Source organism: Mirounga leonina, unplaced genomic scaffold (genome assembly GCF_011800145.1).
Source record: "Mirounga leonina isolate KUSES-001 unplaced genomic scaffold, KU_Mleo_1.0 Mir_151, whole genome shotgun sequence".
Lineage (NCBI taxonomy): Eukaryota > Metazoa > Chordata > Mammalia > Carnivora > Phocidae > Mirounga > Mirounga leonina.
In genome coordinates this window covers 59,526,674-59,549,516 of record NW_023270377.1, presented here as the reverse complement: position 1 = coordinate 59,549,516, position 22,843 = coordinate 59,526,674, and the positions used below count along the sequence as shown (strand labels likewise).

The following is a 22,843-nucleotide window of genomic DNA, read 5'->3' as shown; positions in this document are numbered from 1 at the left end:
AATGAAATTAATAAGTCAATAATTTAAAAAGTTTTATAAGTATCTAATAGGAAAGGTGGTATCACTTCACTTTACATTGGGGAAATAAAGAAATTAAATGAAATCAATGTATCCATGCTAATATTAGTTCTTAGTGCTCCTATGTATAAGGCAAAACATTAATGTATGTATGTAGTCCTATATCATGGAGGTATCTTTTTCTTTTCTTTATTTTAATGTCTAAATGTCCTACCATGAAATAAATATCTACTTGCCTAAAAGGCTAAGCAGTATTAGACCATTTCTTCATTATTAGAGGTTTATATTGGACTTATCCAAGGAGATTTATATGACCTGTTTCTGAGATTTGGGGTTGGGTTGCATGTTTATCTTTGTGCTAACCACTCCTTTTGACAGTTTATTGGGGATAGGCAAGGGAGGAAGAAGTCATAGGGAACCGTGTGTGCATGATTGTACAGAGTTACGTTGTGGAACAAGTCCTTGAACCTCAGATTCAGAGCAGCTGTGTAAAAGATTGAGCAAATGATTCATCCTTTTTATATATCAGTTTCCTCATCAAAGTGGAGATATAATATATGCTTTGAGTGTTGTTAAATGAAATGACTCTAAAACATCTACTACAGTACCTGATACAAATTAGATGCTTGAGATATGATAACTGTTAAGTTATTATTTGTGAGGTAAATTGTGTGGTACAGGGTAAATGTTCTGGATTTCTCAAGTGTGAGTGTCCTGATTCAATTCTTAGACATATCCCAGTTCAACTGTTGATATTTTCTCTGCCCTGTACCTTTGATTTACTGATCTGTGACTGAGGTTAGATTTGAAAACTTACTTTATTTTCCCTTAATCTTTATTTTCAATATTTTTACCCAACTTCAGGCAAAAAATGGGATCCAAGAAATGGAATGTTGTTCTCTAGAATCTGACTGGATCTATTTTCATCCTGATGCTTCTGGTAGAATAATACATGTCGGCCCAAATCAGGTCAAGTGAGTATTTTTATTAATTACTTTAAAGTGAAAAGTAGCTTTTGGAAGCATTTATTGGCATGTTTATTTTTTGCCAGCTAACTGTTGACTCAATTATAGAAATAATTAGCTTTACAGGTTGCTTCCTCAGAGACTGGCATCTAGAAAACTTTATTCTTTCAGCCTCATCATTACTCTTTGTAGGTGTTATATTTAAATAAATTCTTTGATGGATGATATATGGGTAAAAGATTCAGATTGGCTTGCCCTCATCATGTTTTAATTCTTCAGGATTAAGGAGAGAAATGATTTGTCTTTGTTCTAAAAGACAGCTTTAGAACAGGAGTTGTTTGAAGTAAACCTTGTTGTTTGTTTTTTTTTTAATATATATATTTTTAAGATTTTATTTATTTATTTGAGAGAGAGAGAATGAGAGAGAGCACATGAGCGGGGGAGGGTCAGAGGGAGAAGCAGACTCCCTGCCGAGCAGCGAGCCCGATGCGGGACTCGATCCAGGGACTCCGGGATCATGACCTGAGCCGAAGGCAGTTGCTTAACCAACTGAGCCACCCAGGCACCCCTGAAGTAAACCTTGTTTTGCTTTGTTTACCCACATCTTCTATCCAGTTGACCTTTCCTTCCTTGAAACACTCTTCATTTGGCTTCCCTGACACCACAGTTCTGAATATTTTCCTCCCTCTTTGATGTGTCTTTCTTAGTATCCTTTCACGTTCTTTCTCTTCTACTCAGACTTTAGTTATTGGATGTCCTCAGGATTTAGACCCTATTTTCTTCTCACTCTTCATTCCCTTTCTGCATGATTCTATTTATTGATTCTTTTTATTCCCTCGGCTTCATAGATCATGTATACACCAAAACTCCAAAATTTATATCCTGGCCCAAACCTCTCATGCTAGAAATCTGGAATTATTCTGAACACTTTGTTACCTTTTTGTCTTTCTTCAGTACATATACATATACTCATGTGCATTTTCTCTCTCACACATACACACCCCCCCATATATCCTGTGAGTCAGACCATTGTCATCACTACCCTGGACTCTAGTAATAGTCTACTTACAGGACTCCCAGGAATCCGTTTTTATACTCTTTAAGTCTGTTTTCTTCTCAGCAGTGAGAGTGATTTTTAGAACCATTAACAAACACAAAATCCTAACCAAGTGGATTCTGCTTTAACCTTTTTATGGCTTCTTATTCCTGAGATAAAGACCATCATTCACTTAGCATGGTCTGAAAGACTCTCCTCCCACTTAGTTTATTTCAGTAATGCTGTCTTATCAGACAGCCAGGGACCTGTTTCCTCTGTTTGGAGTGTGTTTCCCCTCCCTGTTCTCTTGCCTAACTTCTATTCATATTTCGTCGCCAGCTTAAATATCTCCTTTGCACCTAGTCCTTGCCTGATACCCCTCGTTAGATTAGCTCCCCCATCATATTTTCACTGCATGCACTGTTATCCTCCTCTAACACAGCAATTTTAATTAATTATTTGTTTGATTATCTGTTTAAATATCTAGCTTTGGAGTCATCAACTCAGTAATGACAGGGAAAGAGTCTGTTTTGCTGACTATAACCCCAGCACTGAGCATAGTGCCTAGCACAGAGTAGGTGCTCAGTAAATTTCTTGAATAAGAAAGACATTGTCTGCCTTCTGTATTTCTTATGCTTCATGTTAATTAGTTTACCTTTCTGGATTGTTTATAAAGAAGATAAAGGGACTTAAATAAGATTATGAACTTTTATAAGAAGTCTTAAAAACTGTAGTTCAGCTTTAGCAACCCTTGGTTTTAATGTTTGTTGCCTACCCACCTTTTCTTTCTTTCTTTCTCTCTCTCTCTCTTTTTTTAAGAGAGAGAGGAAGGAATGGGCAAACGGAGAGTGAGAATCTTAAGCAGGGTCCACTCCCAGTGTGGAGCCTGATGCAGGGCTTGATCTCACAACCCTGAGATCATGACTTGAGCTGAAATCAAGTGTCGGATGCTTAACTGACTGAACCACCCAGGTGCCCCATTACCCACCTTTTAATAGTAGTTTGAGCTTAAGAAAATAAGGTCTACAAAGAGTGTGTGCCCTTTTGCCAGGTTCTAGAAGATAGGCACTTTTAAATATTGGCACTTTTTAATTTAAGATAACAAATTGAGTAATTTAAAATATAATCTGATTTCTTTGCCTCTGGCAAACTCTAAGGCTTCTGGCTCTCTCTGGCCACAGTAGCTGCTTCTCCCTGCTATTCTCTTTGCCTGCGTCTGAGACTTTAAGCTTTGAGAACATTGTGCTTTTGAAGCTTGTTAATGTTGTAAACAGATTTGTGTGGGCGGTGAGCAAATTATTTTCTTTTCTCTTGCTTAGTAAGTTTGATCCGTTAGGCCATTTGCACTCAGAAACCCCAAATCTTTAAATATAATCCTACGATAAAAGTATTAAGTAAATTGCAGTTTTTAAATATTACTCTTTTATGAAAACTCTTAGTTTAGGTTTAGTTCCTAATCCAGTCTGCCTTATAGTTAATTCTGAGTGTTGTTCATTGATATCTCGTTCTATCTTCAGAAGTAAAAAATGCCAATATCTACTATAATGCCACCATTAAAGCTGAAACGTTAAAGACCTATTGCAGGATGACAAAGATGAGGTTCTTTAGAGTAACTTTCATTAAGCCAGTTTGGAAGATGGCTTAGGCCTGAGGAAGCTGCTTCATTACCTACTTCAGGAGTACCTGTTGTCACAGGTTTTTCTGTTTAACAAAAATCTCTGAATTTGAAGTTTATGGATGCTAAAGTGATCAGACATTAATATTTCAGACTCCACAGGAGGAGAGGAGAACTAACTTAGTGTTGTTCCTGTAATTTTCATTTGTTGAGTTTCATTTCAGTAGTTCAACTTTGGCACTTTGATGATGTGTTGAGGTCTTAGGATCTTTTTTCTCTTTTCAGAGTTTTAAAGCTAAATGAAGTAGAAAATAATAGTGCCCAGCATCAGATCTCTGAAGATTTTGTCATTTTGGCCAACAGGGAGAAGAACAATGTAAGCCAGGAGTACTTTAAAATTCTTTGTATATCACTGTCTTTCTATTTGAGAATATAGTATACAAATGTGTTTGTCTTTTAGTGTGGCTGAAAAGAGCAGCACAATAAAAGTCTGGATTTTTTTGTCTATGTAGGTAGCTGGTCTTAGCCCCATGCACAATTGAGATTTGAAAAGAGTTGATTATATTGAGCTTATCTTTTGCTAATTTCTGTTTCTTTTCTGGGTTTCTCTTTCAGTTTTTATTGATGAATTTTCGACCTTTGGGTTTAATTAATTATGCAAACTTAGATTGGGGTAGATATGAATCTTTAAAAATCACATACCATGCTGTAACTCCAAATAGTTCTTTTTCTTTAGTGTACAAATTAAGAACATGAAGAAAATTATGCAGAGAGAAATTTCCAAAAGCTGATCCACTGTAGCATTGCTGTACTTATACTAAAGCAAAAATCAGAAGGGCGAGTGAAGTAGCAAATCTGTAACCTTTGTATTTATTGTTTGCCTATAATGGCATTTTATCCGTAATTTATTATAGTAAGTATTTTTACTAATTAGAGGATGAGAAATCTGATTCAGAATTTTCTCAGTAGAGGAAAGAATTGTGGATGTTGGATAAGGTTGGTTGTTTAACAAAATTTAGTAGTTTTGCTATTGCACATAAAAGGACTCATCATATCTTTTTATTTCTCTCCATATGATAGAATGAAAACTTACCCGTTGTTACAGCTTCTGGACGGGTGGTGAAAAAAAATTTTAACCTTCTGGATGATGACCCAGAACAAGAGGTATTACTTTAGCCTGAGATAACAAATCAAACTAGTGTGTACTAGCCCTGTGGTTTTTAAATTCTGCTTCCCAGACTCTGGGATATAGGTTGGGGGTGAGCAGTTCCATGCGTTCTTCATTGGTAGGATTGTGCATGGTATTTCAGTCAGTGCATCCCCATCATCCTCTCCTCTCATACTGGAATTATTTGTAAGATTTTATTTGCAGAAATGTTCTTAGGACTGAAATAATTTGAAAACACTGCTAGCTTATGGTTTTGTTTTGTTAATGTGCACATTTCTAGGGAAATTTCTTAATAGAAAATACTTTAATTATATCCTGATGACTTTATGGCTTTTGCTTTATTTTTTACTTACAAGACATGGATATGTTTGGTAATGATCGTGGGCCAGGGAAGAAGGGTGTGAGGGTGTGATAAATTAGTTCAGCCTCTGGCCTGAACTTGACATTGCCAGTCACTGAGCTAATACATTTTTATCCTTTTCTTTTAAAGAGGCATTGAAAGTTCTTATGAAATCAACGGACAGTGATCATGCTTCAAATATATAACCATTGCATGAATTCTAAATCTGTCTGGACCAGAAAACTGTTTGATTGCATGACTATTTCTAGGTAGAAACATTAGAGTAGCCTTCTAAGGATAGTTTTTGAAAATCTTTTAAAAAGATTGGAGGTGACCCAGTATATGGCTACTCTCAAAAAAGAAATTATATATGTACATTTGTATATTACGTAATGTATTATGTATATATGTACATATATATATTTTATGAAATATATAACATATAAAATATGTAAAATAAAGGTATATAAAATAAATACATGTATATTTTTTTGAACCATAGAAATCTATTGAGAACAAAGCAGAAAGCTCCCTGTGTATAAAACTATATTCGAGAAAGACATACTAAAATTACTGAAAGGTAGCAAAAATAATTAACAAGGAGAAGGTGGTAACAAAGAGAGAGATACTCTACATCAAGAGATTAGAGAATAAAAACTTTTAGCCTATAAAAGAGAAGCTGAAAGGGTTGTGACTAAAGGCTATAAAATCACTACACCCAGGCAAGAAGTCTACTCTTTGAATTTTGACCAAGGTAGTATTAAGGCAAAAAAGTAAATAAAAAGAAACCATGTGTAATAAATCTCTATAAATTTTTATGTCATGGGTAGTAAAGGCAGAAAATATAAATAGATGAAAAAGCAGTTTGACCAAATGTGAGTGAAGGATTAGTATGTGGTGGTTCAGAGAAACTTGTGCCTGCCAAAATGTCCCTTCCTATGGTCCATCCCTGGATGGCTGGCATGGATCTGCTTCTCCTGTGAGGCTGTTGGAGTCACAGGTTTACTTCCTTAAACAGAGTTTGGGGTTAGATTTTTCTCTCTTAAGACTCTACCATCATTAATCATTTCCAGCTAACATCTCTCATCCCAGTCCTGTTCTGTGGGTTGGATTTCAGTTCCTAATTAATATTCTCCCTCAAGTATAAGCAGCCATTTTTGCTTTCTTTAGGAAACCAAAAAGCATTAAAAAAAAAAGATGGCCAATAGAGTCATAAATAGTATGTGATAGGCTGTCAGTTCTTGAAATGACTTGTGTTTTTCTGAGGTAAGGAAGTGGGTAGTTTTTGGGTTTCAGAACTGAACTTCATATATTTAGTCCTATCTGGAAACCAGTGAACACACATGTCAGAAGCAACAGTTGAGTACCTCTTTTGAATTTGGAGAAGTTCTAGTTTGCTGTCATAACAGAATTTCAGTAATATTTTGGCTGAGATCTGCATAGACTTGGTCTGTCAGAATCAGTAGGATACTGTTGCAGTCTTCAGAATCTTGGGACTTTACTAGGCATGAAAGTAGAGACCCATTTCTACCTATGCTCTCATCCATTCATTCCTCTCTTTACATTTTAAAAATAAGTAATAGAATAGTTAAACTACAAATAGAAATAATCCTAACTGGATAACCGGATTTTGCCTCTCTTTTCCTCTGTCTTACCCATCTATTCCCTGAGACTTTTAAAATTGTGGACTATGAAGATGAGCTGGATTTGCTTTCCGTGGTAGCTGTTACCCAAATAGATGCTGAAGGAAAAGCTCACCTGGATTTCCACTGTAATGAATATGGAACTTTACTTAAAAGCATTCCACTAGTGGAGTCATGGGATGTGGTGAGTAGAGTCCATGGAATACAAAGTTGTAAGAATTTTCTTTGTAGGTGATATTTATTGGAACAGATGTTACTGTGTTCAAGTCAGTCCAGGGTCACCTATACCGGTGACCACATCAAAGAGGACATCCTCCTACAGGACAAAATGAGTCCTTCTTAAGCCTTCCTTCCCTAGGAACTCGAGGATGCCTCCTTTCTAGAGGCCTTAAGGATGAAGTCTTATGTTTTATTCTGAGACATGCTGTCTATCTCCTTACCATACTCTTTGGTTTTCTCACATTTTATAAGTTTGGTAACATTTTTAAAAATAGAAGTATATGGTATTGAATCCCCCCAGTTATTTAATAGAGATGATATCTAAGCATTAGGGTTTCCAGGCACTCTCAGAAATATTTGTCTACTTTTTTGGTTATTATAGAACATAAAAACTATAAGGAAGAGTCGCTGTTATTTTATGCAACCCTTTTGTTTTATCAGTGGAGTACCCGAGAGGTTCAGCAACTTGACCACTGTCACATAGTGAAAGAGCAGTATAGGCAATAGAATCTGGGTGTTTCAGACTCCTATGACCAGGGCTCTTCTCATTTTCGACGTTTTGTGTAATGCTTTTCTTCTAAGTATCCTGCATATTCATAAGTAATGAAAATAAACGATTTCTAGCAACTGTTTTGCTTCCAAGTACGTATTTGAAGATCCCTAGCATAGGTGCTATGACATTTTAGTGACATAATTGTGAATATGGTTGTGTGAAGAGGAGATTTCATTTGACTGTGTTTTCATTACAGACCTACAGCCATGAAGTCTACTTTGACAGAGACTTGGTACTACACATAGAACAGAAACCAAGCAGGGTCTTCAGCTGCTATGTTTACCAGATGGTATGTGACCCTGCTGAAGAAGAAACAACAAACAGAAGTTGTGAAAAAGAGTGAGATAATTTTAAATTTTGAGATGTAACGTCTAAGATTTTTAGCCACATACCCCCGCAGCTATGTTCAGTCCTCCTTTTTGTTATCTGCATAGAAAGTTCTCCAGTATTTTCTAGAAAAAGCTCTTGTGTTGACTTCAGATGGCTGTGACTTCTTTTTTAAATTCTTGCCATACAAGGGATGGTAAGGACTTCATTTTACGGATTTTTTAGAATGACATCCCAAGAAGTCTAACATTTTAGAGCTTTTAGCTTGGTGCTGATGCAAATATAAAGTGTTGGGGAGCACAAAAGACAAGTTATTTTCAATTGTTGGGAGAGGGTTATTGATGGAGAAGTATTTAACATGGTTCTTAAAGGATGGTGTGGAATTTTGATAGGTAAGACTAGGCAGGAGAGACAAAAAGAAAGACGGAGAAGATACAGAAACAAATCCTCTATCCTCTATACCCAAGTTTGCCTAAGGGTGAGAAAAGAGACCTGTAATGTGAACGAATATTTTTGAGCCATAAATGTGTCATCACATTTTTTTCAATCACATATATGTATATATATGTTTTGTATTTATATATAGCATTAGGAATTGGCTCTAGTTCCCAGATTATCTTTTCTTCCATGGTTTTATTCTCTTGGCTTGGTGTTCCCACTGATTATTTATGTTTCTATCATAGACTAATGTAAAAGATTCCAAGCAAACTTTAAGTGAAATTTTTTTCTGATATGTAGCCTGTTCAGCTCTAAATGCATCTAAGAATGTTGCATTCATTTCACCATTCTATTTATTTGGTGAGTTTTCCAATTCTGCCTAGGCAATATTTTCATACCTATGCAATAAGATAAAGGTATCCTGGATCCCACCAGTTCTGCTCCTTGTAGAAGAGTAGATAAAGCCTCAATTCCTACTGGCTTGGGAATTGACTGATTAGCTAGAAAAGGCTTTTTGCTCTATCTTAGTTGTGAAAGGAGTATTTTTTTCTTCTTTGTTAGGACCAATCTAAATATAATCCTTGAACTCAGATAATCAGTCTTCAGATTGTTAAATAAAAGCAACCTAAGGGAGAAAATTGTTTCTTTTTGCTTCCTGTTCGAGAAATCCAGTTGCTGCAATCCACATGTTCAGCACATTTCTCTGATTCAGCCTCAAAAGAATAGTAAAAATAGAAGGGGAGGAGACAGCAATAAAAATCATTGCTGATTCAAACTTAAGTTTAAAATATGGGATCCTAGCTTGGGTAATTTACATTAAAATCATTCGGTTTTGGGGGGCACTTGGGTGGCTCAGTTGGTTAAGCATCCAATTCTTGATCTCAGCTCAGGTCTTGATCTCAGGGTCGTGAATTCAAGCCCCATGCTGGGCATGGAGCCTACTTAAAAAAAAAAAAATTTAAAATCTTTCAGTTTTTCCTTCAGTTTTGGCTTGATCCCATATTAAGAATGATGTGGGGGCGCCTGGGTGGCTCAGTCGGCTAAGCGGCTGCCTTTGGCTCAGGTCATGATCCCAGGGTCCTGGGATCGAGCCCCGCACTGGGCTCCCTGCTCAGCGGGAAGCCTGCTTCTCTCTCTCCCTCTGCCTGCCACTCTGCGTACTTGTGCTGTCTCTCTATCTCTCTGTCAAATAAATAAATAAAATCTTAAAAAAAAAAAAAAGATGTGAATTCTGCTCTTTTCTGCCCTTGAAGTTTGCAGATAAATTTCAAGCTTATGATCAACAGAAGCTGAGGAGAAAAGGTGTTAACCTATTCCAGACATCAAGAAACTAGTAGCAGAGTCCATAAATTTAAAAGAAATAAAGGGAGCAACCCTAAAACTGTCTCTTGCGCAATAGAAAAGAAGATTGCTAACGTTTTAGAATAAGGGAAAATATTTATATGTGGGCTAAAGATAAATCTTTCTGAATCTGATCCTAAGTGTAATAACCATTTGGGAAAGCAGAAGTGATTATTATCTCATGAGCAAGAGAATAAAACTATCTTCATGTATTAAATTCTAATATTTTTATATCTAATTGAAAAATCCATTCTTATTTTATGCATCTTTAATAGTACTATTTAATATAATATTTGAAGCTTTCAGAGCATTTTAGAGACATGATTCTGGTTACAGCAGTTGAATAGTTATGATGTGCTGGATATTGCCCCAAACTCCCAATTAGACACTAACTGTATCTAAACAGTCATACCCAGTGAATTTACATCTTGAAAAACAAGTCTGGTAAGAGGTAATAGATTAAAAACACCAGAGAAAAGAAAGAAACCAGTGTTGTATGGGTTTCAAAGCAGAGGCAGTGTTATATAAAAGCAGAAAGCCTGCTCTCCAAGAATGTTTCAGAAAAGGATGTCCTAAGATTTCAGTCATATCTGGTTTTTTATTTTTATTTATTTTTAATTTTTTTTAAAGATTTTATTTATTTATTTGAGAGAGAGAGAGAGCATGAGCAGCAGGGGAGAGGCAGAGGGAGAGGGAGAAGCAGACTCCCCGCTGAGCAGGGAGCCTGACATGGGACTTGATCCATGGACCCCAGGATCGTGACCTGAGCTGAAGGCAGCCGCTTAACCGACTGAGCCACCTAGGCACCCCAGTCCTATCTGGTTTTTTAAAAAAAGAAGTTTATTGAGTTTCCCCTTCTTCTTTAAGTCATTATCTTCTTTTGATGAAATGATAGAACTCATCTACTCAGAAAGGCATCTGAGAACTAGCTGACATCCTTAGCTGCTTTTTAGGCTGGGGGCAGGTGTGAGTGGGTGGATAGACTACTAGTCTAGGTATGAACTGACCACTGAGAAACTTCTAATGTTTCACACTGTCAAAATCAAACTAGACCAGGATCCACTGCGAATGAGCCAGGCAGGAAATGTACCTTAGTGTGAAAGACCATAGGGAGTTGTGGGCAGGGTAACAAACAGAAGGGTTATGCCCCAACTAAAAGTACATGCTGCTCCTACATAGTTTCAGCCAATTGTAACATTATGTGGGAATGTGGGCTACGTGATTAACAGGATGGTTGATAAACAGATGCCAAAAGGTAGAAGATAGTAAAGAATGTGGGGAATTTATGGATAACATACATGGCAGGAGACAGTACAGAATGCTTCTCGAACGAGTATGGGCTTGCCAGCTTCCCACAGGGGCTTTGCAGCTGTTCATTCTGCCACCTGCCAGGCATGACACTGCCATTCTCTTGGGGTGGGGGGGCGAGTAGCAGTTAATATCCTCCTGGCCCCACCTTAACCCCCACTGTCTGCCTGACTACTTTAGAGTCTTTAACTGTGTGCCCACCTACTTAAGCACTAGTGATAGGCACAAAACATTATGGGTAACATTTCTGAGTGTTTAATGCAAAACTGAGTGAAGAAGTATAGCTTCTTTCAGCAGGTCTAGATAATATGCTGATAAGAAGTGTATTTCTGCATTTCACTACTTGTAATTTTGTATTGTCACAGTATCAATGCAGCAAGGTTATCATTCTTTGACTTTCTAAAACATTTCTCAAACTTTGAGGGTTTTGAACTACCTAGTGAGGAGATGATGTTCTATTTAAACAAATTAAGGTTCTCCACATTCTTCTACCAATTGAATGTTTTGTTTCTTATATGTACTTTTTAAAAAAATGATAACTTACATTCATTGAGTGCTTTCTATCTACCAATCACTGTGATACATGTAAAATGAGTTGGCTCACTCAGCGTTCAGAATAATCATATGAAGTATGAACTACCATTATCCTTCCACGTTTTGTAAATGAGGAAAGTGAGGCTTATAGAAATTAATTTGCTCAAGGTCCTACAACTAATAAGTGCAGAGATAGGAAACATCCAGATTTGTTTGACACATTCTTATGCCAGATTTCCTCCAAAGCTCTCAAAAAGCAAATTATGTTATTTTATCTCATATATAGCATACTGATAATGATAATACTGGGTATAGGAAAATGCTTAATAAGTGTTTTTTAAATGACGATTGGATATCCAAATTTTGGACAAAGTTGAATGAGATACAATTGGCCTATTCACATATATAACCTGATATAAAAGACGATTCTTCTATTCAGTGGTTAAAAGTAATTTTTTTTAAAGATGCAAAATATGGTACTCTCAGCCTGTTTGTGGGTGATAATAAACACCAGTATTAATTATTACTCTTAAGATAACTTGGCTTCCTTTTCAATAATTTTTATAGTTTCTTACCTTTCTTACTGGTTTACGTATGTCATCTAACTTTAGAATTTCAGGGAAAATTCTGGGGCTAATTTCTGGTCCCTCTGTTGCTATAGAACCTACCTCTATCTTACAGAAGGAATAATTTACTAGAGGCATAGGATGTATATTAGAAAGACAAGACCAGGGTGCCTGGGTGGCTCAGTTGTTAAGCGTCTGCCTTCGGCTCAGGTCGTGATCCCAGGGTCCTGGGATTGAGCCCCACATCGGGCTCCCTGCTCAGCGGGAAGCCTGCTTCTCCCTCTCCCTCTGCCTCTGCTTGTGTGCTCTCTCTCTCCTTCTCTGTCAAATAAATAAATAATAATAATAAAAATCTTTAAAAAAAAAAAAGACAAGACCAACTGAGGGCTTTTCTCCATTTTATTATGAAAATTTTCAAACATACAGCAAAGTTGATGGAATTTTATAGTAGATACCCAATTACCAACTTCATGGATTCTAAATTTTACTCATATGTGTTTTATTACTCATCTCTCCATGTTACTTTTATGATGCAGACATCAGTATACTTCCCCCTAATACTTCAACATGCATATAAGTAAATAGAGTTTAATGTTTAGTTTTTAAAATTTTTGATGTACACTTAAACATGCAATGAAATGCACAAATGTTAAATGTAAACTTGCTAAATTTTTGCAAATGCATTCATCTGTGTAACCCAAACACTTTTCGAAATTTAGAACACAACAATCATTCCAGAAAGTTTCCTCATGTTCCTTCCCAGTCAATCCCCACCCCACCTATCAAGTGTTATCTACTGTTCTGATTATTTTGCCTCACAAATTAAATCTGCCCATTCTAAAACGTTATATGAATGAAATCATTACAAAGCATAATGCTTCCTTCAGTCAGCACGTTTTTGAGGTTAATTCATGTCGCATGTACCAGTGATTTATTCCTTTTTATTGCTGAGTAGTCTTTTGTATGAATGTGTCAGTTTGTTTTTTTCCATTTTCCTGTTGATGGACGCCTGAGCTATTTCTGCTTTTTCCTTTTCTTTTCTTCCTTTTTCTTTTTCTTTTTTTGCTATTATGAATAAAGTGCTCTGAATGTCTTGTATACACTTTTCGTAAACATATATCTTTATTCCTCCTGGGTAAAGATCTAAGGATGGAATTGTTGGATTCTAGAGTAGGTGTATGTTTAGTTTAATGAGCAACTACCAGACCTTTTTTCCAAAGGATTGTACCAATTTACATGCCTGCGACAATGTATGAAACTTCCAGTTAACTCCACATTTTCTCCAGTGCTTGTGGTTGTTAGTCTTTTTTATCTTAGCATTTATGGTGGGTGTAAAAATCTTTCCTAGTTGTTACTTAGATTGTTTCTACTTGCCCCTAGCAGCCCTCTTGTCAGGTTACCCTCTTCATCTTTTTTAACCCCAGCTCCACCAGGAACTGCTGAAAATATTTTTTCTTTGTGATAATAATTAAGATAACTCAAAACACAGCCTGAATTATTCTTTCTCAAACATGGACTACATTGTCACCAAGGAACCCTGTTTCCTTTAGTGGAAACTAACAGGGAACAAACCTGGGTTGCTAATGGTACATATTAGACTGTTCCACATGACTACTGGAGCTGGACAGGATGACACCAGAGCAGAGGCTCCATAAAACATTGTAATAAAAGCAGAAAATGACCTTTCCCTTTAAAGATTAGGAGTTCATGTTATTTGTAAATCAGATGAATTTTTTTTAAAGATTTATTTATTTGAGAGAGAGAGTGCATGCATGTGTGCGAGAGGGTGTTCGGGGGGGCGGGATTGAGCAGAGGGAGGGAATCCTCAAGCAGACTCCACACTGAGCATGGAGACATGGGCTCAATCCCAGGACCCTGAGATCATGACCTGAGCTGAAACCAAGAGCTAGATGCTTAACTGATTGAGCCACTTACGCGCCCCAATCAGATGAATTTTTGCTATAATATGAAACCATATTAATATTAAACAAGCTTTAACCTTCCCCCAATAACTATATTGGATCTCAATGTGGTTTTAATTTATATTTCCTTATTAACTAATGATGATAAGCACATTTGTGTGTGTTTATATACCATGTGTAAATTTTATTTGATTTTATTATTTTATTTTTTAGTTGTAAAAACTGTTCATCCTACAAAAACTATGTGCTGTGTTTTGGGGGGTGGGAAACAGTAGCACAAATCTCCTCTAAACTGATAATGTGTAAATTTTAAATTTTCTTAACAGATTTTTTTGAAGTATAATAAAAGTACATAAAATAAACTGCACATATTTAAACTGTACCATTTGATAGTTTTGACATGTATACACCCATGAAACCATCACCACAATTAAGATATTAAACATATCCATCACCCCAAAACGTTTCCTCTTGGTTCTCTGTAGTACCCCTTGCTTCTCTTTCCTGTCTTCCCACAGCAGCCACTCATCTGTTTGTTGCTTTAGATTAGATTGCATTTTTTAGAATTTTATATAAATGGAGTCACACAGTAAGTACTCTTTTTTTATTTCTGGCTTCTTTCACTCAGTATAGTTATTTTGAGATCCATCCGTATTACATGTTTTAGTTCATTCCTTTTTATTGCTTACTAGTACTCCATTGTGTGGTTATAACCCATTTACCTGCTGCTGTACATTTGGGTAGTTTCCGATTTTTGGCTACTACAAACAAAGCTAGTATGAACATGTGGTACAAATTCTTTGTATGGACATATGCTTTATTTCTGTTGGAAAATACCAAGGAGGAAATGGCTGGATCATATGTTAAATATATGCTTAAATTTTTTTTAAGATTTTATTTATTTATTTGCGAGAGAGAGTGTGCACGAGCAGAGGTAAGGTCAGGGGGAGAAGGAGAGGCAGAGAATCTGAAGCAGACTCCGCGATTAGCACGGAGCCCAGCGCAGGGCTCAATCCCATGACCCATGTGATCATGACATGAACCAAAACCAAAAGTCAGACACTTAACCAACTGAGCCACCCAGGTGCCCCTATGCTTAACTTGTTAAGAAGCTTCCAAACTGGGGCGCCTGGGTGGCTCAGTCATTAAGCGTCTGCCTCCAGCTCAGATCATGATCCCAGGGTCCTGGGATTGAGCCCCGTATTGCGCTCCCTGCTCCGCGGGGAGCCTGCTTCTCCTTCTCCCACTCCCCCTGCTTGTGTTCCTTCTCTCGCTGTGTCTTTCTCTGTCAAATAAATAAATAAATAAATAAATAAGAAGCTTCCAAACTGTCTTTCCAAAATGGCTGTACCATTTTATTTTCTCTTCATCCCATCATCAGTATATGAGAGTTCCAGGTGCTCCATATCCTTGCGAATACTTGTTATGGTCAGTGTTTTTAATTTTAAACATTTAGTTTAGGTCTTACATTTAGATCTATAATCTACTTTTTGTTTATTTTTGTATATGGTGCAAGATATGGATCAAAGTTCTTTTTTCCTATATGGATATCCAATGCATAGGGGATAGAATTCCGTCTTTCACCATTAGGTATGATATTAACTGTAGGTTGTTAATAGATGCTCCTTATCAATTTGAAGTTCCCTACTATTACTAGTTTTCTGAGGTTTTTATTGGATATACATGTTGGAGTCTGTCGAATAATCATTCTGCATCTCTTGAGATGATCATATGGTTTTTAGTCTGTTAATATGATAAGTTACATTGATTGATTTTTTTAATGTTAAACCAATCTTGAGTTCTTGGGATAAATCCACTTGATACCTCTAAATTTCTTTTCTTTTCTTTTTTTTAAGATTTTATTTATTCACTTGACAGAGAGAAAGAGAGCACAATCAGGGGGAGCGGCAGGCAGAGGGTGAGGGAGAAGCAGGCTCCCCACTGAGCAGGGACCTGGACGCGGGACTCGATCCCAGGACCCCGGGATCATGACCTGAGCCGAAGGCAGATGCTCAATGACTGAGCCACTCAGGCACCGTCATATCTCTAAATTTCTACTCATATTTTAAGTCAGACAGTTTCTGCATTTCCACTTTTTCACATGTGTCATTTCTGCAATAATAAATTCATAAAATTTACCATTACATTTGTATTCTGGTACACGTTGATCCTTTCAAGATAATTATATTTAGATGACTTTCTTCCTTTACAAATAATTTCCAGACATTTCTGGACCCTTTGCCAAATATTTCATTCTCATATAAACAGAATTTAGCAAGTTAGGCCTTAGAACCTTGGAGAAGCTCTGGGCATGTTGCCAGCCTCTCTGCGTCTTCTCACAGCCCAGAGAGTTCATGCGCTAAATAAAATTATATCTGCAGTAGAAAAGTCAGTTTATACCTGCTGTGACCCCAGGGAATGCTTTGAACCCGTTTTAGTTCAGTACACTTTGAAACCTTGGACTGCTGTGGAAGTGATGAAACTTAACAGTTAACTGAATTCATAAAGATGACAACCAGTGGAATGAGTCATATGGAGGACACTCTACCTACTCAGGTAATATGCATCCATAAATTGATCTCTCAAATGAAATTTTCGAAAGAAAATGATTTATCAATAAATTCTTTATCAAAGTTTTAAGGCTGAATTGAACATTTTTAATTTTCTTTTAGGAGGGCCCAAGTAGACAATCATTTCTGAAGCCTGTTTTGAACACCGTTTTTTCTTTGAAAAATCACAAACTCCAAGGGCACAGCTTTTCAAGCTTTATCTATAAGAGTAATAAGACTGGTTTAAGTATGTTAAAAGAATTAAAATTTAAAAGCCATTCTAGGGGCGCCTGGGTGGCTCAGATGGTTAAGCGTCTGCCTTCGGCTCAGGTCATGATCCTGGGGTCCTGGGATCGAGCCCCGCATTGGACTCCCTGCTCCACAGGGAGCCTGCTTCTCCCTCTGCCTCTCTCCCTGCTCATGCTCTCTCTCTCTCTCTCTCTATATATATATATATATCTGTGTCATGAATAAATAAATAAAATGTTTTTTAAAAAGCCTTTCTAACACTTAATTTTCCTATCTGTAATCTGTCTTTCTCTCTTTAGAGAACAAAGTCAGTGAGAGTTAAAGCATTTCCAGCTCCAACCTCTCCCACATCTAAAACCTCAGTTATTACACAATATCTGCTTGAAGATATGCTGACTGACACTGTATCGTTAACTTAAAGAGGTCCTTGAGACCACTACCACATCGTTTTTTTTTTTTTAAAGATTTTATTTATTTATTTGAGACAGAGAGAATGAGAGAGAGAGAGCACATGAGAGGGGTGAGGGTCAGAGGGAGAAGCAGACTCCCTGCCGAGCAGGGAGCCTGATGCGGGACTCGATCCCGGGACTCCAGGATCATGACCTGAGCCGAAAGCAGTCGCTTAACCAACTGAGCCACCCAGGCGCCCACTACCACATCTTTTTAAAAAAATTTTTTTAAATTAACATATATTACTTGTTCCAGGGGTACAGGTCTGTGATTCATCAGTCTTACACAATTCACAGTGCTCACCATAGTACATACCCTCCCCAATGTCCATCACCCAGCCACCCCATCCCTCCCGCCACCCCACCCCCCACTCCAGCAACCCTTAGTTTGTTTCCTGAGATTAAGAGTCTCCTAAGGTTTGTCTCCCTCTCTGGTTTTGTCTTGTTTCATTTTTCCTTCCTTTCCCCTATGATCCTCTGTCTTGTTTCTCAAATTCCTCATATCAGTGAGATCATATGATACTTGTCTTTCTCTGATTGACTTGTTTCGCTTAGCATCATACCCTCTAGTTCCATCCACATTGTTGCAAATGGCAGGATTTCATTTTTTTTTTAAGATTTTATTTATTCATGAGAGACAGACAGAGAGGGAGAAGCAGGCTTCCCAAGGAGCAGGGAGCCTAATGTGGGACCCAATCCCAGGACTCCGGGATCATGACCTGAGCTGAAGGCAGACACCCAACCATCTGAGCCACCCAGGTGCCCCAAGATTTCATTTTTTTGATGGCTGCATAATATTCTATTGTGTATATATATATATACCACATCTTCTTTATCCATTCATCTGTTGATGGACATCTAGGCTCTTTCCATAGTTTGGCTATTGTGGACATTGCTGCTGTAAACATTGGGGTACATGTGCCCATTCGGATCACTACATTTGTGTCTTTGGGGTAAATACCCAGTAGTGCAATTGCTGGGTCGTAGGGTGAGACCACTACCACATCTAATATAAAGTCCCAAATGTCACTTTTCTAGAGTTTGTCTTGGTTTCCCTTACCAGCTGGACTTGTGATCCAGTGGTTTCCATTTCAGCTTCTGCCAGAAAGTTTTGGTTGCCTCTGCCACTTTGGCTAGAGTTATCATTTATCGTGCATATACAGACCCTTTTTTTTTATTTATTTAAATTCAAGTTAGCTAACATATGGTGTATTATTAATTTGGGGACAGAATTTAGTGATTCATCAGTTGCATAAACACCCAGTGCTCATTACATCAAATGCCCTCCTTAATGCCCATCACCCTATTACCTCATCTCCCCAACCCCTCCCCTCGAGCAACCTTCAGTTGATTTTCTATAGTTAAGAGTCTCTTATGGTTTGTCTCCCTCTCTGTTCTTATCTTATTTTATTTTTTCTTCCCTTCCCTTATGTTCATGAGCTTTTGTTTCTTAAATTCCACATATGAGTGAAATCGTACGGTATTTGTCTTTCTCTGACTGACTTATTTTGCTTAGCATAATACACTCTAGTTCCATCCATGTGATTGCAAATAGCAGGATTTTGTTCTTTTTGATGGCTGAGTAATATTCCTGTGTGTGTGTGTGTGTGTGTGTGTGTACCACATCTTCTTTCTCCATTCATCCATTGATGAACATCTGGTCTCTTTCCATAGTTTGGCTATTGTGGACATTGCTGCTATAAATATTGGGGTGCATGTGCCCCTTCGAATCACTATTTTTGAATCCTTTGGATAAATACCTACTAGTGCTATTGCTGGGTTATAGGGTAGTTCTGTTTTTAACTTTTTGAGGAACATCCATACTGTTCTCCAGAGTGGCTGCACCAGTTTGCATTCCCACCAACAGTGTAAGAGAGTTCCCTTTGGGTGCCTGGGTGGCTCAGTTGGTTAGGCGACTGCCTTCGGCTCAGGTCGTGATCCTGGAGTCCCGGGATCGAGTCCCGCATCGGGCTCCCTGCTCGGCAGGGAGTCTGCTTCTCCCTCTCCCGCTCCCCCCTCTTGTGCTCTTTCTCTCTCTCACTCTCTCTCTCAAATAAATAAATAAATAAAATCTTTTAAAAAAAGAGAGAGAGTTCCCCTTTCTCCACATCCTCACCAACATCTGTCCTTTCCTGAGTTGTTAATTTTAGTCATTCTGACCAGTGTGAGGTGGTATCTCATTGTGGTTTTGATTTGTATTTCCCTGATGCTCAGTGATGTTGAGCATTTTTTCATGTGTCTGTTAGCCATTTGTATGTCTTCTCTGGAGAAATGTCTATTCATGTCTTCTGCCCATTTCTTGACTGGGTTTTTTGTTTTTCAGGCATTGAGTTTGATAAATTCCTTATATGTTTTGGATACTAGCCCTTTATCTGATAAGACATTTGCAAATATCTTCTCCCATTCTGTAGGTTGCCTTTTAGTCTCGTTGATTGTTTCCTTGGCTGTGTGAAAGCTTTTTATCCTGATGAAGTCCCAGTAGTTCATTTTTGCTTTTGTTTTCCTTGCCTCTGGAGACATGTCTAGCAAGAAGTTGCTGTGGCGAAGGTCAAAGAAGTTGCTGCTGGTGTTCTCCTCTAGGATTTTGATGGATTCCTGTCTCACATTTAGGTCTTTCATCCATTTTGAGTCTATTTTTGTGTATGGTGTAAGAAAGTGGTCCAGTTTCATTCTTCTGCATGTGGCTGTCCAATTTTCCCAACACCATTTGTTGAAGAGACTGTCTTTTTTTCCATTGGATATTCTTTCCTGCTTTGTCAAAGATTGTTGACCATAAGAGTTGAGGGTCCATTTCTGAGTTCTCTATTCTGTTCCATTGATTTATGTGTCTGTTTTTGTGCCAGTACCGTACTGTCTTGATGATTAGCGTTGTAATACAGCTTGAAGTCTACAACTGTGATGCCTCCAGCTTTGGTTTTCTTTTTCTACATTCCTTTGGCTGTTTGGGGTCTTTTCTGGTTCCATGCAAATTTTAGAATTGTTTGTACCAGCTCTGTGAAAAATGCTGGTGTTATTTTGATAGGGATTGCATCAAATGTGTAGATTGCTTTGGGTAATGTAGACATCACAATATTTGTTCTTCCAATCCATGAGCATGGAACGTTTTTCCATTTCTTTGTGTCTTCCTTAATTTCTTTCATAAATGTTCTATAGTTTTCAGAGTACAGATCTTTTACTACTTTGGTTAGGTTTATTCCTAGGTATCTTATGGTTTTGGGTACAATTATAAACAGGAATGATTCCTTGATTTCTCTTTCTGCTGCTTCATTGTTGGTGTATAGAAATGTAACAGACTTCTGTGCATTGATTTTGTATCCTGCAACTTTGCTGAGTTCCTCTATCAGTTTTAGCAAATTTTTGGTAGAGTCTTTTGGGTTTTCTACATAGAGTATCATGTCGTATACAGACACTTTTGAGAGTGAAAGGAAACATTACTAATCATTATACCTGGACCACTAAGTGCAACTAAATGCTTAATCTCATGGACTAGCCTCTGAGAAGCCACATAAAGTACACCTCAGGACAGTGTGGCAGGGATAGGTTAGGGAGAAAGGGGGAAGAATTTACCCCCAGCTCTAATCTGCCACTCTTCAAAGGTTCAAACGTAACTCCTGAATTTCCAAATTGCACAAGGCAGAATTCACTTTGACATCAAGGGGCAGGAAGCAGGGGGACCTCAGCAACATGACGTGAATTGAGGTCTGAGCATTGGCAGGTTGTGCGGGCATGAAGTTTATAGAGTCCACACAGAACAGTGTTGGTAGCAGTCGCTGGAATAAGAGAGGGGTAAGGCCAAGAGAATCTGAATTTGTGCAGGATGTCTGATAAAAGGGAGAATTGGCAAAAACTTGGAAGGAATTGTATTTCTTCCCATGTGTCTGAGTTCTGGTCTGCTTTGTATCCAGGGAGTATGGCTTATGCCAGAAAGATGGCAGAGGGCACTAATCAACAAACTCAAACCTAAAGAAAAAGGCCTTGGCCTTATATCAAAGATAGTTAAATGAATGTACCCTTCTATGTTTTAAGTTGGAATAAAATGTTTACAGATTATATGTATCTTTATATAATGGTTTACTTTTTAATTAACTGTTTAAATTAACTGTCCAACCTTCTTCAATAACATCAGATAATAGAGTTTCTTTATTTTTTTAAAAAGATTAAGCCTTATTGATTTTTTAAATAATTCTTTGATTTTTTTTTTTTTTTAATTTGACAGAGAGAGACACAGTGAGAGAGGGAACACCAGCAGGGGGAGTGGGAGAGGGAGAAGTAGGCTTCCCGTGGAGCAGGGAGCCCGATGCGGGGCTCGATCCCAGGACCCCAGGATCACGACCTGAGCCGAAGGCAGACGCTTAACGACTGAGCCACCCAGGTGCCCCAATAATTCTTTGATTTAATAGTGGGGGGATATTGATTTTTTTATGGCAGCTTTATTGGCTGTAATTCACATACTATAAAGTTCACCTTTTCAAAGTGTAGAATTCAGGAATTTTTAGTATAGTCACAAAGTTGTGCAGTCATCAGCACTATCAAATTTCTAGAATATTTTCATCATCCCAAAGAGAAACCCTGTGTACATTAATAGTCATTCCCATTTCCCTCCCTACCAACCCCTGGTGACCACTAATCTGCTCTATACATTTTCCTGTTTCTGCACATTTCATATAAATGGAATTATGCAAAATGTGGCCTTTTGTGTCTGGTTTCTTTCAGCATAATGTTTTCAAAATTTAATCCATGCTGTAGCATGTATCAGTATCTCATTCCTTTTTATAGCCAGGTAATATTCCATTGTGTAAATGTAACACATTTTGCTTATTGTTGATGGACATCGGGTTGATTCCAATTTTTAGCTATTATCAGTGATGCTGCTATAAACATTTGTATACACATTTTTTTTAAAAGATTTTGTTTATTTATTTGACAGAGAGAGACAGCGAGAGGGGAGTGGGAGAGAGAGAAGCAGGCTCTCCACTGAGCAGGGAGCCCTACGTGGGACCCAATCCCAGGACCCCGGGATCATGACCTGAGCCAAAGGCAGACGCTTAATGACTGAGCCACCCAGGCGCCCCTGTATGCACATTTTTCTATAGATACATGATTTCAATTCTAGGTAAATACCTAGCAGTGGAATTAGTGGATCACATGGTAGTTCTATGTTTAACTTTTTGAGGAACTGCCAAACTATTTTTCAGAGCAACTGTACCATGTTGTATTCCCAACAGCAGTGTATGTGAGGTCCAATTCCTCCACATCCTTGCCAATGTTTGTTACTTTCTATTATTTATTATAACAATGCTAGTGGGTATGAGGTGGTATTTCATTATAGTTTTGACTTTGATTTCCCTCATGACTAATGATGTTGAGCGTCTTTTCATGTACTTATTGGCCATTTGTATATCTTCTTTGGAGAGACATGTACTCAAATCCTTTACCCAATTTTAATAGGATTATCTTTTTATTGTTGAGTTATAAGATCTCTTTATATATTTACATATTTCTTAAAATATTCTAGATACAAGTCCCTTATCAGATAATGTGATTTGCAAATATTTTCTCTCATTCCAAGGGTTATTTTTCTCTTTCCTAATGGTGTCCTTTGA

General features: G+C 37.6%; 1 protein-coding gene across 2 annotated transcripts in view; it reads left to right on the top strand.

Annotated features, from left to right (window-relative positions):
• The window catches only part of DCAF17 (DDB1 and CUL4 associated factor 17), a 49,459-nt gene extending 27,964 nt beyond the window's left edge, over nt 1-21,495 (top strand). Inside the window, exons 10-15 of one of the 2 annotated variants that reach the window (XM_035007789.1) lie at nt 883-992; nt 3,920-4,010; nt 4,715-4,798; nt 6,814-6,969; nt 7,754-7,846; nt 21,457-21,495. In XM_035007789.1, coding sequence (XP_034863680.1) covers nt 883-992; nt 3,920-4,010; nt 4,715-4,798; nt 6,814-6,969; nt 7,754-7,846; nt 21,457-21,471 — 549 coding nt within the window. In that variant the 3' untranslated portion in view covers nt 21,472-21,495. Of the gene's footprint in view, nt 1-882; nt 993-3,919; nt 4,011-4,714; nt 4,799-6,813; nt 6,970-7,753; nt 8,956-21,456 lie in introns of those variants that run through there. The other variant, XM_035007788.1, reaches the window with a different exon arrangement.
• The last annotated feature ends 1,348 nt before the right edge of the window (nt 21,496-22,843 follow it).